Genomic DNA, 24,624 nt, shown 5'->3' with positions numbered 1-24,624 from the left:
TTGCAGTTTGTGTTACTGTTTCTCTGTTAGTTTAGAATAACTAAAGTCCTGATTTATACTTGCAGTAGTGGCGTGCAGACAAAGGCCTGTAAGCAAACACAGTGATCGCAAAATAAATAAACCTCTGTCTGTCTTGGCCCAGATGCAACACGGACACCCCAGGGAAAAGCCACTCGCTCTTTTGTGTTCACATTCTAAAGATATCCAAATATCAGAGTTTATGCCTTCAGCAAACACTTCTGTTTGCCAAGCCGTGTGTCAGCGCTTCAAGCTCCTTATGCGTGTGATACTTAATCTGTTCCTGAAAAGCTCTGTTGTGCTAGCTAGTAAATTCAGCATTGGAACCCATGCATGGGGTCAATACAGTGAAACTTCGTAATGACACTATGAAATATAACAAACATAAAAAATCACACATATCCGGTTTGAGTCTTTGTACTTTAGTTTTTATGCCTTCTATAAAAAGCACATCACTGAGGCAGTCATACAGTGGATTTAGACATTTCTACACAGTAAATAGTTCATCTTAGATAACAATTAAAAGATTCTCTGAAAATCTGTACACTGTACAATATCTTAAAAGAAAAATAATTACAGCAAACATTTAACTTCCCTTTAAAGCTGGAATCATCACCATTTGTTTTGTTATTTTAAGACAAAAATAAAGTTCTCTCTCTTGAATCTCTAGGACTTTCATAAAAAGGTATCAAACGTTACTAGCTAATATAGAGATCTACTCCCATATCATTCCAGCATCCCAAACACTTTTTACAGAAGTTACTTATCCAAAGTCAATTGCAACTTTATAAAAATACTTTACATATTTAAAAAAATCTAGTTTTACATTGGCAGTGCACAGTTTTATAATGACAACTTTTGCTGTTAAAATGTCTAGGTAACAAAATAAGCTGTTTCTATATCTTTAAGGAAATAAATTTGTCTTTTACAAAATAGCACTTGAAATAGGCAAGCTGGTGTTTAAGGCAGTTGACTGACCTAAAGTACTTTGTATCCCTGCTCTTAACTTCAGAATCAGAATTTTAGCTTGATAATTAAAACTTTCATTAGACAAGGCATTGTTCACCTGGGCCGAATCTGTAACTGTAAATTTGCATAGTGAATCAAAACACATGTACAGTGTGACAATTTCTGGATAAGAACTGCACCTCAGTGTCACACAAAGCTTAACTTGTACTCTTTGGAGAAAAATCATGTCAAGCTGTGCTTACACTTATTCCTTAAAACTAACATTTTTGTTTTATTTTTATGTTACTAGTACTTTTTTTTTTTGCTAGCAAGTAATCCAACAATGACCTTTTCTTCGATTCACTCAATTCTTCAGGAATTAGTATTTATTCATTAGTTACTTGTAATTTTGCTATTAGTTGCTATCCCAAGTCATGTCAAGTAACTAATCCGTTGTTACTTATATGAAATTGTCTATTTTTTGCCATTAATTTCTATGTGGAGCTGTGGTTATACACACTAGCCTACTGGTAACCTTTCAGTACGTTTTGTAATTTAATTTAATTTTACAGCCACAAAAGTAGCTACTCTGACTTGTCATTACATATGATCAGTAAAAGCAACAGTAACTAGTGAGATAAGAAAGTTTGCTGGAAAAAAAGTGGGATAGATAGATACCAGTAACTACTGGGAAAGCCACTAGTAACTTAAAAAAATAATAATAGCACCTAATGAAAATGACAATCAATGCTGGATTGCTTGCTACACATAAAAATAAAAACTACATCGTTTTAAGCAATAAATGTTCAAACAGCATGCCATAAAGGAACTGGAAAACAGGAGAAAAATGACAAAATGCACTATTCCCGAACAGCCGTTGGAGCAGATCATTAACTCGACTTCAAAGTGATCAAGGAAGCGGCACTAGAGCCAAAATGGATGCCACCACAGTCAAAACAGAACATGCCACAAAAGCAGAACCTGTGTTCCTCGTGGGCTCTGGTTCTGGGTAATCCTCATCATCGGGCTCATCATCGTCCAACCCACTGGAGCCTTCTTCATCCACGGGGGGAGAGTCAAAGCAAAGCGTTTTCATACTATTTTTGATGAACTCGCAGATAGTCCGCTCTGAGCCATCACAGACGCAAGTATCCAGGAGTTGAGCTTTGGGAAGTTTGCGCATGTTGGCGATGACATTGCGGCACGGGTTCGAGCAGCTAGAGCCGCTGAAGAGATTCCCGCAGTGGAGTAAATAATCGCCCATGGCCCTTCGGCACTGGATGTCCCTTTCGCACTGGCGCCGGGCTTCGGTGCAACCCATGCTGCTGGTTTTGGGCAAGCACGGCTCGATGGCTCGCTTGATCTCCCGGCAGCGGGGGTCCGAGGCGCAGCTGCAGTCCTCCAGCGCCGGGCCGCTCTTGGTCAGGTTCAGTTGCACCAGCGACGAGATGCAGTGACTGGGACACTTCTTCCTCTGGCCGCTCAGGATCGAGTCACAGGCGTGCAAATACTGGTCATAAGCGTAATGACACTCTGACTCCGACTGGCAGTTCAGTATCGCTTGCCAGCAGATCAACCGTCGGCCGTGGTGGTTGGAGGAGGCGATGGAAAAACAACTAAAACACACAAGCACACAAGCGAAAGGCCAAATGAATGTGCGCGCGCCACGAACCAAACCTGCACGAGTTGCCATATCGAAGTCTGTAATCGTTTGGCTGGCGTCAGGTCAGTTTTAAGCATGCATATTTCATATTTCCATTGCATCTAGCGAGGGAAAAAAATCCCTAGCTCAGATTATGTTTGCAAGGTCCATCCAAAAGAAAAAGTTTGTTCCACAATTGCGGTGAATCTATAAAGACATTTTCCTGTAATCCATGTTCTTAAAAAGAAGGCTGAATTACGAGAAGTGCTTTTTCCAGCAAACAGCTTGTTCACTCCATCTTCCCGGTTCGTGTCAGTGTGACAGTGCGGTGATTCCTCCTTCAACCTCTTTCTTGTGGGCAGAAGTGAGGAGCTCACGAGCTCATCCTCTCGCGTCTCTCGCTCACATCCGAATGCGCTCGCGAGCTACTAACATCTCGCTTCCTCGATTTAACTGATACTTAAAACGGGCGTGCGCTTGTCGTCCGTAATTAAGTACGCATCGGGACGCGAACAGATAATAACACGGCGTTCAAATTCACACACTGGCCCCTTTCTGACCTGATAGTTTTGCTTTATCCATTGTACTCCTGCGGAAGTTTTAGGGATTCCTATTGGTCAGACCGTTTGTTGTTGCAAACCTCGACGTCAAGTTAGGGGCGGGAGAATGGGGGTGGGGCGTGATGGGTCAGGAATGGTCGCTCTCCAAAATGTTTGGATTAGCCTACCTCAGAGCAGAATGTGGTTAGAAAGCCCAACTATACTGTCCTTTCTCAGACTTTGTAGAAAATGTATGATTTGCGATCTTGAGCAGCATCACAGTTGATTTTGTGAATATAGGCTACATTAATATTTATATACCAGCAACTATCTTCTTGAACAGGATTGCACGTTTGCACTAAGTTTCAATTAGGCTAGTGTTTAGGTTTTGTGTTGAGAGCCCTAACAGGCCTATTCCAGAAAAAATAAAAAAATAAAAATAAACAATTGTAAAAGCAGTACACAAATTGTTTAATGACTTTTTCAAGCAATGTATGCTTTTCATAGTTATTTTAAACAGCTGCAAAATGAAAAGTAAATAGGGCCTAAGATAATCTGTTCAGTAAGATTTCTTAATGTTTTTTTTTCTCTAAGGCTCACCATAGATTTATTTATTAGACTAAAAATACATTTTTATTAGATTAAAAAATAAATTTATTCTTGTGATGACAGCTGGATTTTCAGTAGGCATTACTCAAGTCTTCAGTGTCACATGATCTATCATTCTAATATGCTGATTTGCTGCTCAAGAAACATTTATCATAATTATCAAAGTTGAAAACGGTCATGCTGCATACTATTTTTGTGAAAGCCACGATATACTTTTTTTCCAAGATTCTTTGATAAATAGAAAATTTGAAAGAAAAGCATTTCTTTAAAATAAGAAATATTTTTTGACACTGTAAATGTATTTACTGTTACTTTTAATCAACTTAATGCATACTTGCTGGATACACACACACACACACACAAAACTGCTGACTCTAAATGTTTGAACGGAAGTGTATACTGCATAAAGTAACATACATACACTATATAGTATAGGGTGAACAAGAGACAATTTCCTTGTAGACCTAAAGACTTCTGTAAAGTCACTTCTAATTTAGAGTCAATTGTTTATGAGTCTTAATTTGACCAAGTCAATCTTTTTGCAACTCAAGTGTGAGTTTCCGTCCATGCTCATTAAATCTAACTGCATGAGTTTTCATGAAGGAATGTAACAAGTGTGTTGTGGAAAGTCAGTTTTCTTTTTATCAGATGTCCCTGCATCTGTAATGTATTTATTTCAAGAGATATATAATTAACATTTGGCCTTTGCTGAAAATACAAAGCTGTTAACATGCCAGTTTTCATTTTATAAGTTTTTGGACAAGATCTTATAAAATAAATCCTTACATATCACAGCAAGTTGAAAATGCTTTTTGGGCTAATGTTATTTCAGCTTGATCCAGACAAGGAATGTGTTTGAAAATGATAGTTCCTGGCTCACTGCACCGTGTCTCGTCAATTACAATAGAAAAAGAGACATTGGCTAGCAGCAACATCGACAATGGGTTCAGATATAAAATGTACCCGTGAGCCGTGAAAAAGGTGGACTCCTTATGTGTAAAATGATAACATGCAAGTTCACACTTGAACATGAAAAGGGGGCATTTGCTGATGCTTAGGACGGAGGATCAGCGGGTCCACCTAGCACAAAGAGGGTTTGTGTTTCAAACTCTGGAGTTAGGAATGTACCTTTAGGCCACTGTGCAGTGAGCTTCTGACCCTAAACAATGAGCTCAATGTCAGTTACGGATGGTCAGATCTGACAATGACGTTTTTGCACCAGTTCCAGGTGATGGATGTAGGGAACTCTATACCCCATGAATCAAAAGTCTTGAGAGCACAATGATTTGATCTAGAGATAATAGTTGCTTCACTCTGTATCTAATAGTGAGATCAACAACCACCTTAGCAACAAGTAACAATTCCAGCTTTACCATTAGGCATCAAACACCATTCTTCCAATTTTCTCTTAATACCTGAATTCACTGCAGTAAAAGCTTCTTTTAGATTTAAAAGAGGTCTAAGCTGAGGGAGACCTTCATTTTATGCTCTAATCTAAGAATACCTTTCTTACACTTTTTTACACCTTAATGAGAAACAGATTCCTTACAATAATCCATGGGGTGCTGTTGTGAAATTCCTGACCCTGATGGATGACCCCAAACAAAAACTCGCCCGTGCTGTAATTAGAATAAACTCAGATAACTTTTTCCCTTTTTCATTGTATCATGGCAGTAGTGGAGGAACAATATTCACATAGTAAAACACAGAAATTATACAGCCAGAACATGAACATGAACAAATCAAACAACATGGCTATCAATAGTACAACATAGCAACATATTTAGAAAAAAAACTAATCAATAAATTGTTGTACATTTTCATTCATTAATCTTTTTTTTTTCTGTTGAATAGTTTTTAGGAAATATTGGGGTTCCAGCAGGACCAGGTCAAATGGCTAGACTTTTTTTGAGATTCCTTGCTAAGCATGCTGCACAGTTTTAGTGCCATTCAAAAACTGTAAATACACACTAAAGTATTCCTAATGATTTCTGACCTATTTTGGACCATTCTATATGGATCAAATATGAATCCTCTGAAAACCTGTTAAGATCCTTCTGGATAAACAAATCCCCCAAAAATTCAAACAAACAAACAAAAAATAAACAAATGAAAAAAGGACATTTCAGTTTATACATTTGGATCTTAATTGATTCTTAGCTGGTTCTTATAAGATTCCAAATTATGATTGAAATTATAATAACAGGAAGTTGTGACATAGCACAGCTGCTCTTGGTTTTATTGTGGCTCTAAACACACCAACAACTGTTGTTAGCGCCATGATAGAGATATAGACAGCTGCCCTATACTGTTGTCAAGAACTACTTAGAAATGAGCTGCTGCTGAAGTCGACTGAGAAACTAATTTTAAAATGCAACAAAACATAACCAGTACTGGTTTAAAGAAAAAAAACATAATCTTTTTAACCTGGGCATAACTGAGCTCCATCATTCTTTTTCATGAGTAATACAAAGTCAAAAACCAACACTAAGCCACTGAGCTTTTCAGGGAGGATAATCTGTATCTATGTGGAGTGTCCTCTGGAATCCAGCCTTCAATATTGCAATCAGGGAGGATGTTGACTAAAAACCTTATTCACTCTCATTTCATTCCAGAATTGCCATCAGCTGCCATCCCATCTTCTGACTGACACCAGATAGGAGGACAGATATTGTATCTTGCCAAGTCCTGTTTGAACCTATGGCCAAGTCAACTCCCTTGATCAGCGCACGCACACACACAGACCAGCTGTTCCAACACATGGCCCCCTTGCCTTTCCATACTATAAGTGACTATTTATACAGGCCTAAGGGCTCGTCATACCATTGCAAAGAGGGGAAGAATGCCATGTGGGGCCGGCCAATAAAGACATAACCCCTCACAGACATGACCTTAATCCAACAAACATGGAGTGCAGCATGGAAGAATTTTTCTGCACGAGACACAACAAAGCCTGACAGTAAAAACGAGTGGCAACCACAAACATTCTTTATGGGCATTAATGGTATTTAGAAATCAAAGCGCAATGTTAAAGTCACATAAACGCAGATTTTTTCGTGTCGATTAAAACTTTGGCTACGAGGTCAGGTGTATAAATAATTCAGATGAGTAATTGCTTAAAACTTGCACTAAATTATCGGCGCATGTTGTTTCCCACACCCACATGCAATTATGAACTGCTTTGCTATCCTTTCATAATAGTTAATTCGCCAATTTGTTGATGTTTTTGGCAAGCTGCATTCATTACTGTACATGAATTCTTCAAAAGCTTATTAGTTTAGAGAGTATAAAATATTCACAGCCAAATAAAATATAACCACACCTGTCAAGCTGTGGCTATGGTGGGAAGATGTTCTCTGAGTTTGCAACACCTTGCCTGCCCTGTATTGGTATTTGGTAAAGAGGCATAGCTTGTCAAACACAAGCTCGCTGAACATTTAGTAACCATGTGACGATAAAGTGTAAGTGTCAAAAATGGCATGCAGGACTCCACCTCCACAACCAACCTATCTTTTTGCCCTCTGCCCTCAGTTGTTGCAAAAAAGCCTGGCCTGACCTGTCTGGTTATGGAGATGTAAAGAACGCAGAAATCTTTGGTGTTATTCCCCTTTTTGGGACATTACGGCCACAGCCCCTGTAGTGTAATGGGGCCACTTTGTTGAAGTGATCACTGTGGGCCTGAACGCTGGCCACCGCAATGCTTAGAATAACCGAATGACACAATGGTTTCTTCTCTAAATAAACAGATGTGGGGAGACTGTTAAAATTCCTAGCCCCCTTTTGTCTCTGCCAGATTTTGTTCCCTCAACTCCCATCTGTGAGCTGTAAGAGCAATTTCTCGTTCTCTTCTCCTCTGAGAAATGCTAAGTTTTCGTTCTGGGCAGCTGTGGAGCTGAGCCCTGCCCTTCTTATTTTACCGCTTTGATTAGATGATATCAGCTATCACTTCAGGCCCACATAATTGCATCTCACTTGCTTTCTCTCTCTCCCTTTTTCTTTCCCACAGGCACATGCTAAAGAAATTGCATATGTCGAGCCCTCAAGCAATAAAGTTTCTGTTTTAGATTACAAGAACAGTCACATTCTCTACCTAAGAGTCCTCCATTAAATGTGTTTTACCTGTTGCTAATAAGATTTAGGGGAGGATAATGACTATATGGTAATAGACAGAAAAGGGGATAGATACATCTTTCAAGAGTCTGGGTTTATAGTATTATTCAGCGGTGATCCACTAATTTGATCAAAAGTGACAGACATTCATAATGTTACAGAAGATTTCAATTTAAAATAAATGCTGTACTTTTGAAGTATGTATTCATCAAATCCTGAAAATAATAATAATAATGTTTCCACATAAATATTACGGACTAGAGTAAATTCAGCTTTCACCCCAAAGAAATCAAATACAGTTCAATTCAAATAAAGTTAGTTAAAAGTGATTTTAAATTGAAATATTTTGTACAATATAATTATTTAATTATTTGATCAAATAAATGCAGGCATGATGAGCATAAGAAACATCTAAAAATGTCCCTATATAAATGATGTCTTTTATTCTTTTTGTATTGTATGTCTTGAAACAATGAAAAAATACTTTACACATTATATTATTATATGTGTTTTGAAATTAATGTTTTGCTCCAACTGTCTTTCAGAAGAAATAAAAAGTCATACAATTGCAATGGATACACACATAATCAGTTAATAACTCTGCAATCCACAATCATCTATAAAAATACCATTGTCGCAACTCCCATGAGAGGACTATGAATCATCTAAATAGCTTTGGGTTAGGAAATTTTGTGAGAACTTTGCTTTTACGGTCACTATGAAGTCATATTATGCATTGAGCTGAATAAATTCTGTTAAATAGCAATTAGACATTTACTATCTGGTTATTCATGGAATTACACATGGCAAATTATTGTGTAGGGTTATTACATGATAGCCTAGAATAATAGGGTGGGTTTGCATTTGCTGTTCTGTATGTGTATGATTATCAGAACCTGACTGGTTTCTCTGTTATCTGTACTACCCTTAGCCCAACTAATCTATTCTCTGCTTTAAGCATAACCATGTGTAGAAAAAGCATTATTTTGACATAAGATGGTCCTAGCTCAATCTCAGGTTAATAACAGGCAGCTGGGCAGTTACAGACAATGTCTAGCTGCTACTATTTCTAACTTATCATGTCACTCTTTCATTTAGTCTTGACCTAGATAAATACATTTACACACAATTGAAATCCAAAAGTGAAAATTTTAAACAAATCATCTTTAAACACTTGCATTATAAAAGCATTTTAACACATGAATATTCATAACCATAGTTATAATTTATAATACTTTTTACTTTTTTTACTATTTACTAATACTTATTATTTTTACACCTTTAAAAAGTATAACACTTTAAAATAAATGACAAACAAACAACTGTAGATGCTACAAGGAATCTGCAAATATTATAATGCATTTTAACTTTGGTTACAATTATTTTTGAAAAGATACAATGCACTGTAATGTAAATTATGAATACCTTTATTATGCATTACATGCACAATGCTTCAAATAAAGTGTTATTGCATTTTGACCATTCGAAGTGGACAGAATTTATGCATCTTTCATCAGATGTCGTTTCTTTCAGAACAAATATGTTGCCTATATGTGTCTGCTATTGACAGGGATGAAAGGAAATATGCAGGAAAGTGTCGTGTCACTGTAAAATTTTACTGCATCCATTAATAAAGCTGTTTTTAAATGTTACCAGATGTGACCTTATTAGCCAAGCGATAAACCCGCAACTGCATAAATCTCACTCAGAGAAAATGCATGCTCAGCATTCACATAGCACAGTGTTTTATCAACCCTATTTGTTACTATTATAAATGATCAAGAATGCAAGCTGTCGCTAATCAATATGAAAAACACTCTTTAACGAAACTTTCCAAGAAACAGATGCTCATTTGCAGTACACACCTAAAAATTCCCACACAACCCTCATCACTTCACTCTCAGCTAATGTTAATGACAATATCTAGATGCTGGTATTTTGCAATAATGCACTCATTAGTGTCTGGTTTCTGCTAGTAATGCCATTGCTTATGACTCTGGAGTCCCACAGATGTCTTCAGACATATTCATCACTTCGTGCCTAAAGGTCATTGCTCAGTAATCCATCAGGAACTTGCTTCTTTTCCTCCCAGAGTACGGTTCAGGCTGAGGTTACAAACATCATGCTAAATTTATGTGCAGGGAGGTTGCACTTTTCTACCACGGATTGTAATGTTGTGTGATTGCCCTGTCATGGTTGCCCATGGAAGTACATGATTTTTTAAATCAGCTTGTCAAGTTTTAAGGCGTTATGGAAGACATGCTATCTTTATTACACAGAACAAACTTTGTGCAAGTGTCGGTTTTAGCCAGTGAACATTTGTAATTGAAACTAATTTGACCAACCAATTTTTTTTTTCTCTTGGTGCAATTTTATCCAAAATGAGGGGATGAATTAATAAGTCAAGGGAACATATTCTGAATTCATGGACATGATATCTTGTTTTTTTACCCCCACATATGACATGCAGGTCTCTATTTAAAAACTTTATTTTTTTTATTTTTTTTTTGTTAAATTTCTATATTATTTGCCAATCATTTAAATGCTAAAAGTGAATTTAGACATCACAACGTATATATTATATATATACACTACAGAATAGATATTCCTTTTTAAATTTTGTAATAGCTTATAATTTTTTCTTTTTAATTAGTGTTTTTAAAAATTAACTTTCAGTGAGGATTATATGACAGGTCACTTCAATATAAAAAAATATGTAAATGTAAATATGTAAATAAAAAGATATTAGTTAATATAATATCAGGCATCTCTAATAATTATATATAAATATAATAATATAGATACATTAACATTAGACACATTAACCTTAACAATATATAAATGCTAGAGCTTTTTGAAATAAGTTGTTATGGTGTACCTTTGGCCTGCTTAGAAACATCAATAACAAATATTATTTGAGGAATAAATGTGATTATTTACATTATATTGTGTTGTTTCTCCTCCAAACATTAGAAACAGTCAAACTAAACGCCGCAGGAACCTGCTAATGCTTTCCAAAGGTCATGGTTTTTCAGTGCCTGCAGCATCATGATTGCTTGGTGCTCAAAACAAACAATAGGCCTATAACAGGAGATCATTATTAGATACACTTATCATCCAGTCAAAAGAACATATGATATCAGTTTGGGTTTGTCCTTACATAAATGCTACTTTCTGAGCATTACAACTCTTAAATATTATAAACATGCCAGTGTTGTTGTAACATGTTCAAACAACAGTCCTAAACATATCACAGCCTCTGTTTATCAAGAATTATCTCTACATCTGTATGTGTTTACTTCAAATTTAAAATGCCCTGTACATTATGGTTTTGCAGAGGAGCATACTCTGATAACAGTGTATTGCAAAAGACCAAGTTTTATGAAGAAAATAATCAATATTAATGGATGTTGGGTTTGGCAAAGCACAGCAGCCAATGTTACAGATAAGATAAGCAGGTCAAGATCAACAGTTTGGCATAGTCACTGACAGCCATATTATTTGCAAGAAAAACAACAGAAAATCTTGTGTACAGAAAATACACAAATGTATAATCACATGCAGGTGTCTATGCATTGTCTGACCTAATTCAATCTTCATCAGAATACAGATAAATAAAGATTCTATTAATCAAGCAGCTGAGAATAAAGCTATTGGGGTTTTTCCTCCATTTTTCTTTCACAGACTCATACAAGCATAGATTCACTCAAAAATACATGCACAGCATCCTGGTGGTCTTTCCTCTCAGAGAATACTTTAATCACAACCTCCCAAGCTCTGACACACACATACATATACACACACCTCTTCGCTCCTTAAGGAATCGGACCACCTTCAGCCTCTGATATACACACCAGTGCTGCTCATAAACAATGGAAAGCTCAGCTGCTCTCTTCTCCTGTAAGCAATGGGAATTGTACTGTGATACAAACATAAGTCACTGGAATATTTATGTCACCAGTCATTAATTCTAAAGAGAAACAAAAGTATTCAGGGTACTAATACAGGTAGGTTTCCAACATACTCAGATCTGTCAGTGCGCAAATTTGCAAAAAACGTCCATCTCATGAACCGAAAGTTAATGTTCTGTTTGTGGAGCATGAAACTAGCACTTTTGAGTACTGACCTGAACACTTGCAGTCATGCAAGTAGCTATGCAAGTGGTCTGCTGAGAGTTTAGGATGACTGTTTAGCATTTCCATCCGTCTCGCTCTCCCTGCCTGCCTCGGAATACTATAACCACTTGAGCTGAGACCCCAATGAAAACATTGCAGTATGATTTGGGTTCACAGTAGACACAGTGCCCTGCCCTAGACACTTGTGGAATGTTTGCATTGTGGCCTCTTGTGGAGACTATTAATTGGGCTCATGTTATGATCTTGCCCCAGGACAAGGCATCCTATTGGCAAAGCTCCATTTAATTGAGTCAGACTGTATGAGACCACCACTGTTTTAAGATGAAAAACATCAATCATGTCAAAATTAATGCATAACACTGTGAAGCTGTCAGTCCTCTTTCGTGTGTGTCATGTGTTCCTGCCTCTTGTGTCCATATTTGGTTTGTTTCCTGTCCTTGTTAAATGTAATCATTAGTTAATTCTTGTCCAGCTGTGTTCGTCTCATTATCTATGATTATTTTGTGTATTTATAGTCCTGTCTGTTCAGTTTGATTTCGTCTGGTCTACTCATTACCCCCGGTGTTTCCTGTCTGTAAGCCTTGTCTTGCCCTGCCTTGATGTGTTCAGTAAAGACTATTATTTGAGTTTACGTCCTCGTCTGCCTGTTCCTGTGTCCCCCTCGTGTGTGCACCGTGACAGAAGCATATTTGCCAAAAATGGTCTTATATGACCAACATAATCAGAGGCGTCATGCCCATTCAAAGTGAGGGGGCATGTGCCCCCTCAGATTTCTGAGCCAAGTGGATTTTGAATGCAGCTTCCAATAGAAAAAAATAGTCGATTAATATTTTGTATATTTAATACAATCACGCATCTCTAAAATGCCGGTGTTTTCTTCACTCGCTTGTTGACCGAATACCTCTTTCTGGCGAATTCTCTCGTCAGAAACAACAAAGTGCAAATGTGTGTACGAATCTGTAAGATATTAATTTCATAGTGTAAACAGCTTCAGTGATTGAACTAGACTGTCAGTGAAAATGATCTTTTTGCTCTCTTTCTGTACAATGAAAGTGTTATGATTAGTAGCCTAACTTGCAATGTTTTTATTCACATTAGCCTTCAATGTTAAATTCACATTAAATATAAAATCTGCAGTGTTGGGAAGGTTACTTTGGAAATGTAATAGTTTACAGATTACAAGTTACCCTACTTTACTAAATTTAATAAGTAGTCTAACTTTTCAATTACTTTATTAAAGTAATGTAACTGATTACATTTGATACACTTAATAGATTACATTATTAGGCTACTTCAACCATCGTCCACTATAGAGCATAATTTATAAAGGTGAGAATCAAGCTATTTCATGAAAAAGTTAATGCGTTTGAGAATGTTTCGAATAAAAAAGGAAAATATAAATAATAAGCGCTGTTGTGGCTGCTGTGTGTCACATGACGACCCCTCCCCTGCTCCCAACTCGTGCCCCCTCAAAAATAATGAGTGCATGAAGCCCCTGAACATAGTAACTGTAGGCCACTCAAAACTGTGACTATAGGGCTGTCAAAGTTAACGTGTTAATAACACATTAATGCAAATTCATTTTAACGCACAAATTTTATTAATGCGCGATTAATTTTCTGTTTGACCCATGGCCTAGCCCGTAGTTGGAGAAATGGAGATACACAGCGACATTGCAGATGCCTTTAGCGACTTTTTTGCCCTTCCAAAAAGTGCCCAAACCTTATTTAGTTTCTGAGACTCGCTGATACTGCCACACAAGCTCGAGGTATCTCTTTCCCAGCGCGCACACAATTTTACAATTGCCAAAGTTACGAGCAGTAAAAATCTACTGTGCCCCAGTAAAATTTGACTGATAAATACTTTTCTGTTGAGTGACAAATCCATGTACTGATCTAAAATATTTCATCAATCATATGTGGCATATCTGTTTAGAATTAAAACTAGTCGATTTGCGAATAAATCATTCATTTGTATCAGTTCTTTCTATGAATCGACTTTTTTTTTTGGTTTGCAATACTGTCTAAAACACAGCGATGAAGAATATTTCAACACTTGCATTTGAAGCTTGCGAGTGACTGCTTCTGCAGGTAATGGCATTTTCCGATCAGAAGGGTGAAACGAAGAGAACACCGTAGATCAGTATCAAACTGAAACAATGCATTGTTTCATAGACATGTACCATATAAATACCATGGTACATGAATATGGAAATTATTCAGTACCATATCAAAGTGGGTATGGTAGCAGTATCCTATGATTCTATGCACTGTAGAACAGTGACAGTGCCATGGCTGTTTTTAATGTACCATTTATGAAGTGAATGAATCAAATCAAAGTTCTGTTTGTTCGTAAGACGTGAGTCTGTTAAATGATGCATTGTCTCAGTGTACATACTGTATCTTGTAACAACCCTATAGGAAAGGAAAATCAAAAGTGAGATCTCTTGACAGAAATGAGGTTACTTTAAGACTGAATGGAGGTTTTTGCTTGAGTCTCCTGCTTCTCAAACTTGTCTCCTGAGACAAAAACTCTAACATTCTCACAATGATCTCCATTAAAGCTTTAAAAAATATCTCAACAACATCACACACTGTGCTCAGAAATTTCTCCTTAACAAAGGACTCTGGTGGTCTTATATTTGTCTCTTTTAAAGCTTTAGAAGAGATCTCAACAACATCACACACTGTGCTCAGATTTTTCTCCTAATCTAAATACTCTGGTGTTCTCATATTTGTCTCCTCCAAAGTTTTGAACAAGATCTCAACAACATCACACACTGCTCAGATTTTTCTCCTTGGCTAGAGACTCTGGATCGCTCATATTTGTCAAGTACCAAGTCAAGTACTTGAAAGACACTACATAATGGCTTATGACTCAATCTTGATTATTAATTGACTAATTTGATTATATATACATATTATATGGTAGAAATGTTTGAGCTCATATTGAGGCATTTGACTTGGTACACACTTTGTAGAGTTCCCGAGTCTTTAGTGTAGGAGAAAATGTCTGAGCACAGTCTGTAATGTTGTTGAGATCTTATTTGAAACATTGGAGGAGACAAATATAAGACCACCAAAGTCTTTAGTGTAGGAGAAAAATCTGAGCACGGTGTGTAAAGTTGTTGAGATCTCGTCTAAAGTTTTAAAGGAGACCATTGTGAGAGTGTTAGAGTTTTTGTCTCTGGAGACAAGTTTGAGAAGCAGGCGACTCAAGCAAAAGTTTGCATTCAATCTCAAAGTAAACTAATTTCTGTCTAAGAGAAATATTTGAAATGTTAAAGAGAACACTTATTTTATTTTATTTTTCTTCCCTCTGGTTAGCATCAATGTCATTTATCCAAACCGTTTCAATCAAAAACAATACATGCATTGTCATATTTGAAGTTGTTTATGTAGATAGTGTTTAATTGCACAGTGATTTAACAGAGGAAACCATAATCTATATTTACATACATGCACAAATGGGCTTTAAAACACAAAATTGTAATGCAAAACAAAGTAAAAAAAAAAAAAAAAAAAAAAGAAAGAAAAGGAAAGAAAGAAAGACTGGTACACTAGTGTTGCATTTGTAAAAAAAAAATAAATAAAATGTATTGCTCTTTACTAGATCATCTTGCACTTGTATGTCCCTTCTAGTGTGTTTGGAAAATGTGGTGTATATACAATGCTGAACATTGAAGATAAATTTAAACATTAAAACTAGTAACCCTCGATATTCTGAAATGTTTAATGCTATTTAAATTATAGTTTTAGTATTTACAATATTAGTAAAAGTTAACGTTTCACCTCAAATAAAACTGAAGACATCTTAAAACAAAGCTGATATCTCAATGAGACATACGGATAAGAGAATCACCCCTTAGAATCCTGAGAGTATCTCCTAAGGAATTTTAGGAGAAACATTTGAAATGCTGTTGATACTAAAATGAGTCTCTTGAGCTTAGGAAATGCAACCACTGAGAAATATTTTTTTTCCTATGGGAACTCATTTTTGCAGACCAAGCACAAAAGTCTGTCTATGGTGTATTTACATTTTACTTGTAAGCAGTCTGTCTGTTGATTTAAATGAAGATATTAGTTGCGGTGTGATTTAGGTGGTTCACACAGCTGTCCACAGCCTGTCATGGCAGATTCTTCTGTCTTTGGCCTAAGAAGCAGATCTAATTTGAGTTTTAACACCAGGCATGACATCACTGCCTATAACAAGCATTGACCCCTACCCCCTCTACAGCAAGATGAAATCAATATGCCTAGAATAAGAATTGGGATAAGTGTCTCCCACTCTTTTGAATGTATTATGTTACTATGAGAACTAAAGGCTGTCATTGAATGAAGGATTACATTTGTGTCCAAAATTATAAAAGTCAAACGCTCACAAATTCTTCAGTTAAGAGTAAAAATAGTTGCAATGATTGTTTTGCATGTACAAGTTTATTCACACCGAGGACGAATTCCATTTGACAGTGAGCATCACTATGCCCTATTCACTCCATTCCTACTTTGGTAAACCCTACACTGTAAAAAATGATCGTGATTTAACGGTAAAAAACTGTGAAAATGCTACGGTAAAAACCTGTTACATGGTTAACGGAAACTTCCTGTAAAATTTACAGGGAAAAACCGTAAACTGATGTTCCCAGAATTCCCTGCGTTCCATTTAAAATTCTGTTTGAATTTGACGTTTTTTCTTTGAAATAACTATGTTTCTTCTTAGTTTTTTCTTATCAGTTATGTTTATTAGGGTTGTATGTTACATCTAATGTTGTTAAATTAATGTTTATAGCATATTTCATTTTAAGGAGTCTCACCATGATGGTGTTTAGTGCTTGTATGAATGACACTGCATCTGCACCTTCTGTAAATGCTATTGTTTAAAAGTTGCTTGTGATGGGCTTTGGCTCATCATGTGACTTTCTCATCATCACCTGCATTTGGTGGTTATCAGTGTATTTCAAAAGAACAAAACAGCTTTCAGTACTTTAATAGGTTGGTATATTAAGATTATATCAGTTAAAGAAATTACGGTATTTAACTGTAAATTTAAGTTAAAACCGTAAAACCTAAAACGTTGCTACTGTATTTTATACGGTAGAATTCTGGCAACCACAGCTGCCAGTATTTTACCGTGAATTTGACAGATTTTTTTTTACAGTGTACATGAATGTCAGTTGAATCAGAATGTTATCTTAATAGCAGATACAAGGAAACTCTTACTTTTAAGAAACTTCTGCTGCTTTAAAGAAATAAAGTTTTGTGTCAAATTATATAAGATTCATCTCAGGAGGCCTTTATTAACCCCCCAGAGCCATGTGAATCACTTTTATGATGGATGGATGCCGTTTATTGGGTTTATTGGACTTCTAATGGACTATTAAATACCAACACCCATTTCCTGCCATTATAAAGCTTGGAAGAGCAAGGACATTTTTTTTTATATAACTCCGATTGTATTCTTCTGAAAGAAGAAAGCCATATACACCTAAAGGATGGCTTGAGGGTGAGTAAATCATGGGGTAATTTTCATTTATTGGATGAACTATCCTTTTAAGTAGTTCTCCCTTCCTGTAGTGCCTTTCAAGTGTGCAAAAAATACAATTGTGCCCTTTGTGTTTGTTGGCATATCTTTGCTTGTCTGCATTTTGGTGAGTGACTGTGGTCTAAATCAGCAGAACCTGGCGGAAGTTAGCAAAATTCTAAGGAAAATGCCCTTAGTTACAGCACCTTTCATTTCTGTTGCTTTATTGTTCCATGAGCCAACTCGGAAGGGCAAGCAGGTGTTCTTCTCCATGGAAAGCAAAGGTTTATGTCTTTAGCTTCGGGGACTTTGGGAGTACGTGAAAAGAGTGAGCTTTACGCCCTTGGCCCCTAGCTGGGTTTTAACTTGATGGAATGCAGTGTGGCGCTGCAGTGACCTGCTGGGGGATGTTTAACAACCCCTGGAGAGAAATTTGATTTACTAGCTTGTCTTTAAACAATAATCCTTTTGATACAACATGTACAACAGCCAGTTCCGTGAGTATTATCCATGCAGATGGTGGAGAAATTATTATTTTGTCCCCAATTTTATTACTCCATTTGGCTGTAATGCAGTTTGCCAGCACGTTTTGTAAGAGAGGGAAATAACACAGTCTATTGCAGTTTCCAAGGAGAAGCAAACAGACACAGTGTGGTGAGTGTAAGTGTATTTGGTAGTGCTTTGATGTAAAGAAAATGAGACAAAATGGACAGATTCTGTTGACGTCTACAGACCGAAAGTCTAGTGAGTTACATTAGTCCCTGTGAACAAAATGATGGGCTTACACACACACACACAAACATATTCAAACACAGTTCCCTCAGAGATCCAGGAAAACAGAGCCGCCACTGGACAAGGAATACCAGACAGTCTTAGATAACATTGGAACAATCCAGACCTTCTTCTGTCCTGTCGTGCTTACTTGCCATCACTCTTTAGGGCTCAATGAAGATGGATGAGGCTAGCAGAGGCACAGTTTGTCTGTCAACATGGAGGCTTGTGTACAGGGCAGATGACTGGATAATATCAGAATAAAGTCCTCTCTGCCTGCTGTGTGAAGGGTGTGAAGACTAATCAAGATTAGTGCTGCTGTCAGTTCTCACATCATGCTTTATTGTATCCTGCTTCAGTTTCAAACAGGATTTAGATAATATTACTGTTAAAATATATTTTTTGTCTCTTTTCAAAACTAGGACCTGAAAGTGAATTTTGTTTTTCCTTTTAAAAAAGGAGATGCTTAAACTTTTAGACAATGTCTATAGCCCAACTAAAACTTATATGAACTTCTTCATTTCACATGCTCCTTAAAAGTAAGCTCAGTAAATGGCCATTTCACAGAGAACAAGTTTTTTTATTCAACGTTAATTTTCCTTTGTTTTATGTAAATCTGCACTAGATGGACATCTTTGAATGTTGTGCTCACACCTGGGGTCTTTGCAGCATTAGGCGCAAAACACAGCATTCTAATTTTTTTTCTGTTCCACTACTCATGTCTCACATTTTTCAATGCAAAAATGCATTCCATGTGAATATGCTAGTTTGAGAACAACTGTGTATGGTTTGACATTGATTATGGATGCTGTCAAGAAGGTCAAGAGCTTTGATGGAAAAAATAGCAATATCAAGGAGGATTTGTGTAATTCTAGTGTAATTTTTAATTAGATCATTGTTTATAATTCTCAGAATAAAACATGGTTCTTATTTGTGGAAAATGTATTTAGACACTAAAGTGTTTTTAGGAATGGTCAGGAAGTTTTAAATTCTGAATGCAGTATGTTTTCAATAGTACATTTAATGTTTTTATTTAAAAGATTTCTGAGGCTCCAGTTTTTAAATGGTTCAGATGTTTATAATAAGTAGCATTTATTTACTAATTGAATAGGTACCAAGAAATGTTCACAACATTTTTTTTTTTTTTCATTGTGATTTCAGTTGTTTTAGCCTTTGAGACAGCACATTTTCAGTGTCATGGTAACAATTTTTAATGGCACTGGAAAAGCTGATTTAAATGAAGCTGTCAGCATGCAAGACTTTTGTTGGGTCAGGGGAGTTAGTGCACAATGGCCCCTGTGTGCTCTCCCAAAAGAGCCGAGGCCCCAGCTTTCATCACTCAGTAAGGAGGTCCTAGCACGTCTCCTCAAGGACCTCTGCTCTTAAGGAATCTAGCCAACACTCTGTCCAAAAGACCTTTATCATGAAAGCATATTCAGAGGTTGAGTAAGCTGTTTTGGCCTTCTCCATCTCTTTGAACTTGAGATAAGGTGGCCACCACATGGTCACCATGTGTCTTTCTATCCGGTTTTACTCTTTGTGTCTGGATGGAGACCACAAGTTCCCTGGAGATCTCCTGCACTTAATATTGAGTAACTCTAAAGTATTCTCTGATGTCCAATAGCTGAAATGTTGATGGATGATTTTGGAGTTTTTTGGAAGGGTCACTGTGATCTAAAATATATTATCTGTTAATTGAAAACGTTCTTCTTTCTAACATACGGCCAATATGAATGTTTTTTCTGTAACTGGGTAAAAATATACTGTAGATTATTTGATTACTCACAATCTTAATTTGAACATATGGTATATTTTGAGTCACATTCAAATAACTCTTTCAATCAGATTCTTTTTAGTGAATCAGAAACATGCACCACAACCCCTGTAGTCACATTCACAAACAAGTGACTCTTATGAGCTGATCCTTTTAATGAATCCTCTAAAAGAACTCAAGAATAACCAATTTAATCAGTCTGAATATTGTTCACTGTATCAGGGCACCACTTTCAGTAAAAGAATAGTGTTGTAAAAAATAACAGTCGATTTGGGACATTTGTATCAATACCCAGTCCTATTGTTTTTATTCTTCTATTGTTCAAATGCTTTGTTTCAGGTTGTCTGGCTTATTCAAATACCATACATACAAATATACCTCTGTTTCAGATTTTTTTTTTAAATCCAGAAAACAGGGTGCATTTAAGAAAGTAGAATGTCTTTATCTAAAAATGTCCTGCTCTGTCACACAGGCCAGTTTTTCTGCAGATGCAGTTGGGATTGAAAGTCAACCCCCTTGAGTCCTGAGACCGTTAACAGAATTCCTTTTGGCTCTCTGGCGAGGCTGAGGCCTGCTTTCCCCATCAGAACATAGTGAGGGAGAAACAAGTAGGCCACTCCCACCAGAGCGCAGTGGTGATTTACCACAGAAGGCCCTACCTGACAGCAGCAGCTGGCCCTGCACTCTGACAGATGGGGCCATGTCACCTTCAGGATCCCTCCAGAGCTCCTCTGCACTCAGCATTTCTGTCAACACTCAATATGATGGGCTAATTTTACTGAGGGCCAACAGATATGTACGTACTTACCCACCTCCAAGGCTAACCCCGTGCACCAGAATGCCAGTTGGCTAAGGCTCCAGGCATCTGCACCAAGGTGAAATACAATCTGACACCCGAAGGCCAATCATAAAATAACTGAATGCTAATTTGATTGCCGCTTAAAAGAAAACAACTCTAGGTATGAATATCACTTGGCAGACAGTATGGGAACCAAGTCTGATTCAGCATTTATATGACATTCACATAGATACAAAATAGTGTGCATGGAGACAAAACAGGAAACAAAAAATAACACAGTCCAACAGAAAATAAATTTCCACTCCATCACAAATCAAAATCTTTAGCAAGCCTTCATGGAAATAGGTAAAATGAATTGGAGGGGTGTACGTGGAAGAAAAATAAATATGCAACACAAACGATCATTCCAGAGAAGCAAGAGACGCTAATGCACAAACCATGAGGTGGCTGTGGGTTGTGTCTCTAAATTTCATGGAGAATATGCAGCAGTTATTTTACAGAACATGACAACAGTTGGTGTCGATTGAGAAACTGACATAGTCTCTGTCTGGAACTGTGAAAGTTAAATCATAATGATCTGCCTTTTTCCCACAATATACAATTGTTCAAAGCTTACAAATAGTGCTGAATTATTTTATTTGTGGTTATCTCTTGTATATTAAGTCCAGATGTTCAGCTGAGATTTTGGAGAGGACTTCTGGGGTTTGGGAGAGAAAGGAAAATTAAGTGTTACCTCTTTTCAGGAGACACTGCGTTGTTGTTTTTTTTCTTTCTTTGAATAGCCCTGGGCTTTTGGAGCAACAAAAACTTTTTTTTTTCATCTGTAGTTTAACCTCTGTTGCCGTGTGAATTTCTTATCATGATGTTTGCAGAGTTAGTTTCATTTCTAACTGGCTGAAAGAAATCAGTTGGAAATGGGAACATTTTAGTTCTATTCTGTTCTATTTTTATTCTATTCTGTCTCCATAAAAACTCCAAAGCCATAGGTAATATTACTTGTTAAAACCATTTAAATAGGCTCTCCATTTTATGCCAGGACATTAATAAGTGAGATAATTGGGCCATATATCAGATGTGTAAAGTCAATTATGTCTTATAAACAGAGTTTTTAATAGATTTCATTTTACAAGCATATCCATACTTTTTCCTCTTGTTTTGATTAGCAATAGAGAGAATGGAGATTGAAACCGTTCTCTCTGCAGCAATATATATGTTCTCTGACAAAAAGTAACAAGCTCATTTACTGTCTACCAGCTGAGATCCCCTATCCCTGCATGGCACAGTAGATTTGAAACATTGATCTCTGTCATATTTTCCTTGTAATGTGAGCACACGGCCTGTCACTGCTTACATATGCATATATTGTTTGATTACCCTCTTAAGAGCCTCAAAGAATCCATTCTGGAGAAAAGTCTTTATATAGTCTACACTATGTAGTCATTTTAACATTTAATGTGTCCCTGTAACGGAATATAATTTTTTAAATTTTTTTAGCTTTGCGTAGATAGTCAGCAAACTGAGTGTACTAAATCAGCACCTGTCCCTATTGCATCAGCTAAAGGCAGCAAAGTACCCCCTCACATGACTCTATCTCTCCACAGATGCCCTATTAATCATAGGTGGAAAGTTCTGGGCTCCGAGCCAGTTTGGGATTACGATGTCCAGATATCTGCATCTTCATCACAGACAAAGACCAAAACTCACATCTGGAAAGACTCTGTTGCTTTTCCTTTTTTGACAGCAATATGATTCATTTTTGCAATTCGTACTCCCACAACACCAACCGGCCTCTCCATTATCAGTTCTGCAGATATTTTGGGTTTGAAGGAAGTTAAGGAAAATGTTAGGGGTACATATTTTTGACTCCTTCCTGCCCCTGAAATTTAATCAAAACAGTCTTCTTGGTTAAATTATCAAAATGGGTTCATGTATTATATCAGATGAGGTTTTTCTCCTCAAAGCAACTAAGCACAAGTTATGAGGCTGCATGATGCCATTTTGTATCAGATATGTTATTGAACTTTCCATCCCAATAGTTTTTGTGTTTCATTTCTGATTCTGAATGTTTTTAACAGTACCGAATGATAAACTGCCATACTCTGACCTTCTCAACCTGTAACATCAGCCTACCAGCAGCTACACACCTGTATTCAGGCCTCCTCTTCTCTTCCTTCCTCCCTCGTTTTCAATGTTTTGTGTGTTTCGAGTTCAGGCTCTTCTGGGGCCTCTGAGTCTTTTCTGGGGCCCCCAAGCCTGCATCCTGCCCTGGCCTCGGAGAGAGACAGTCATATTGAGCTTGACAAAGTGGGCTCCCCCAGCTGAGGGGGGCAGGCAGCTTGGCAAAGGCCCACGCATTCAGAAACAGGTATTGATTTGAGGGTCAGTAAGTCTAGTGGAGAAACCTGACTCCCTTCAACTGTGATAATAGCCCATGTTCCCTCAGGAAATACCTGCCCAGAGAGAAAGAGAGAGGTTAGGGGAGAGAGCGAGAGAGGGTAACAGCATTTCTATTGTTCGTGTAGCCGGAGTTGATGAGGGCAGTGTGACAACCCTAAACATCAGCTCCACCCAGAGATAGACATGAGCCAGCCAAGCCTGAGATCACTCACCTTTGCCATTATCAACTGAGATCAGTACAACAGATATACAGAAATGTGGCTATTTACAGCCCAAGCACACCCAGAAAGGAAATATTTTGCACATTTACATGCACATCGTTGAACATTAAGTTAACTCAATGTAAGTAAAACTCAAAGGTTCTAAGAAATATTCTCATGGTTTTGAAAAACTTTATACTATTTTCAAGAAAAGTTTTTATTTAAAGACCTCATAAGGCACAAAAATTATGTTTATAGAAAAGTACAAGAAAATAAACATATTTTTCTTACACCTTGAAGTGTATGCATCTTACTCATTATTTCCAAAAATATACTTAATGTTTTATTTTATTTAATTTATTTATTTTTCTGCATAAATTTGCATGTCGGTTGCACCACATATTAAAAAAAATTACGATTTAAAAAAAAATAAAAAAAATCAAGAAAAAAAAGACATTATGGCAAAAGTTTAAGAAAATTGTATGCATTCCTGAAAAATCAGATATAAATTTGAATACAGAAAAAAATAACTGTTATTCACTAGAACAAGTATATTCAAGTCATTATATGTATTGTTTTTTTATTATTTAATGCATTAATAGATTTTATACAGGTTAATACAACAAATTTTGATCTAAACTTCTAGATTTCTAGATTCTATTATTTTTTATATATAGACAGAGATTTTTTTTTTTAAAGCTTGAAACTGAAAATAGTTCTGCTTTTCTAACCATCAGCCAGTAACCTCAGAAATATGTCAGAAGTTTCAGATACACTTGTCTCATATGCTTGTTGACACGCTCTTCACTTGCACTCTTGGTCTGGAGTTTTTAAGGCTGATGAATGGCATTGCTGATGTCTCAATTAACTGTGTGGAGAAACGTAATGAAAAGCACCATTAGACATAATTGAAGGTTTTGATGGGGCCAGTGATGGAGCGAGGAGCAGTGTAACCGTTCATTTTCATCACAAATTACCACACTGTGAAGCCCTATATATAAGTTGTGTATGGTATGTGTTAAAACTGATGTCTCACTCCTTCCCTTCACATTTTAGCCAGAATCTAAATGTAATTTGTTACAGCAATCAACCAGACTAACAGCTAGCGAAACTGTTGTTGGCCTGGCAGAAACCAGAGTGAATGTATCAAACTCTTGTGGT

General features: G+C 36.8%; 1 protein-coding gene across 1 annotated transcript; it reads right to left on the bottom strand.

Moving 5' to 3' along the window:
• Positions 1 to 430: 430 nt before the first annotated feature.
• LOC306869247 (growth arrest-specific protein 1-like) lies at positions 431 to 3,185 on the bottom strand. Its single transcript, XM_079415930.1, has one exon. It carries the CDS (start codon positions 2,657 to 2,659, stop codon positions 1,877 to 1,879), a length of 783 nt encoding a protein of 260 aa, XP_079272056.1. The 5' UTR covers positions 2,660 to 3,185; the 3' UTR covers positions 431 to 1,876.
• Positions 3,186 to 24,624: the final 21,439 nt, after the last annotated feature.

This window comes from Barbus barbus (genome assembly GCF_936440315.1).
Source record: "Barbus barbus genome assembly, chromosome: 5".
Classification (NCBI taxonomy): domain Eukaryota; kingdom Metazoa; phylum Chordata; class Actinopteri; order Cypriniformes; family Cyprinidae; genus Barbus; species Barbus barbus.
This window is presented reverse-complemented; position numbering and strand designations above follow the sequence as displayed.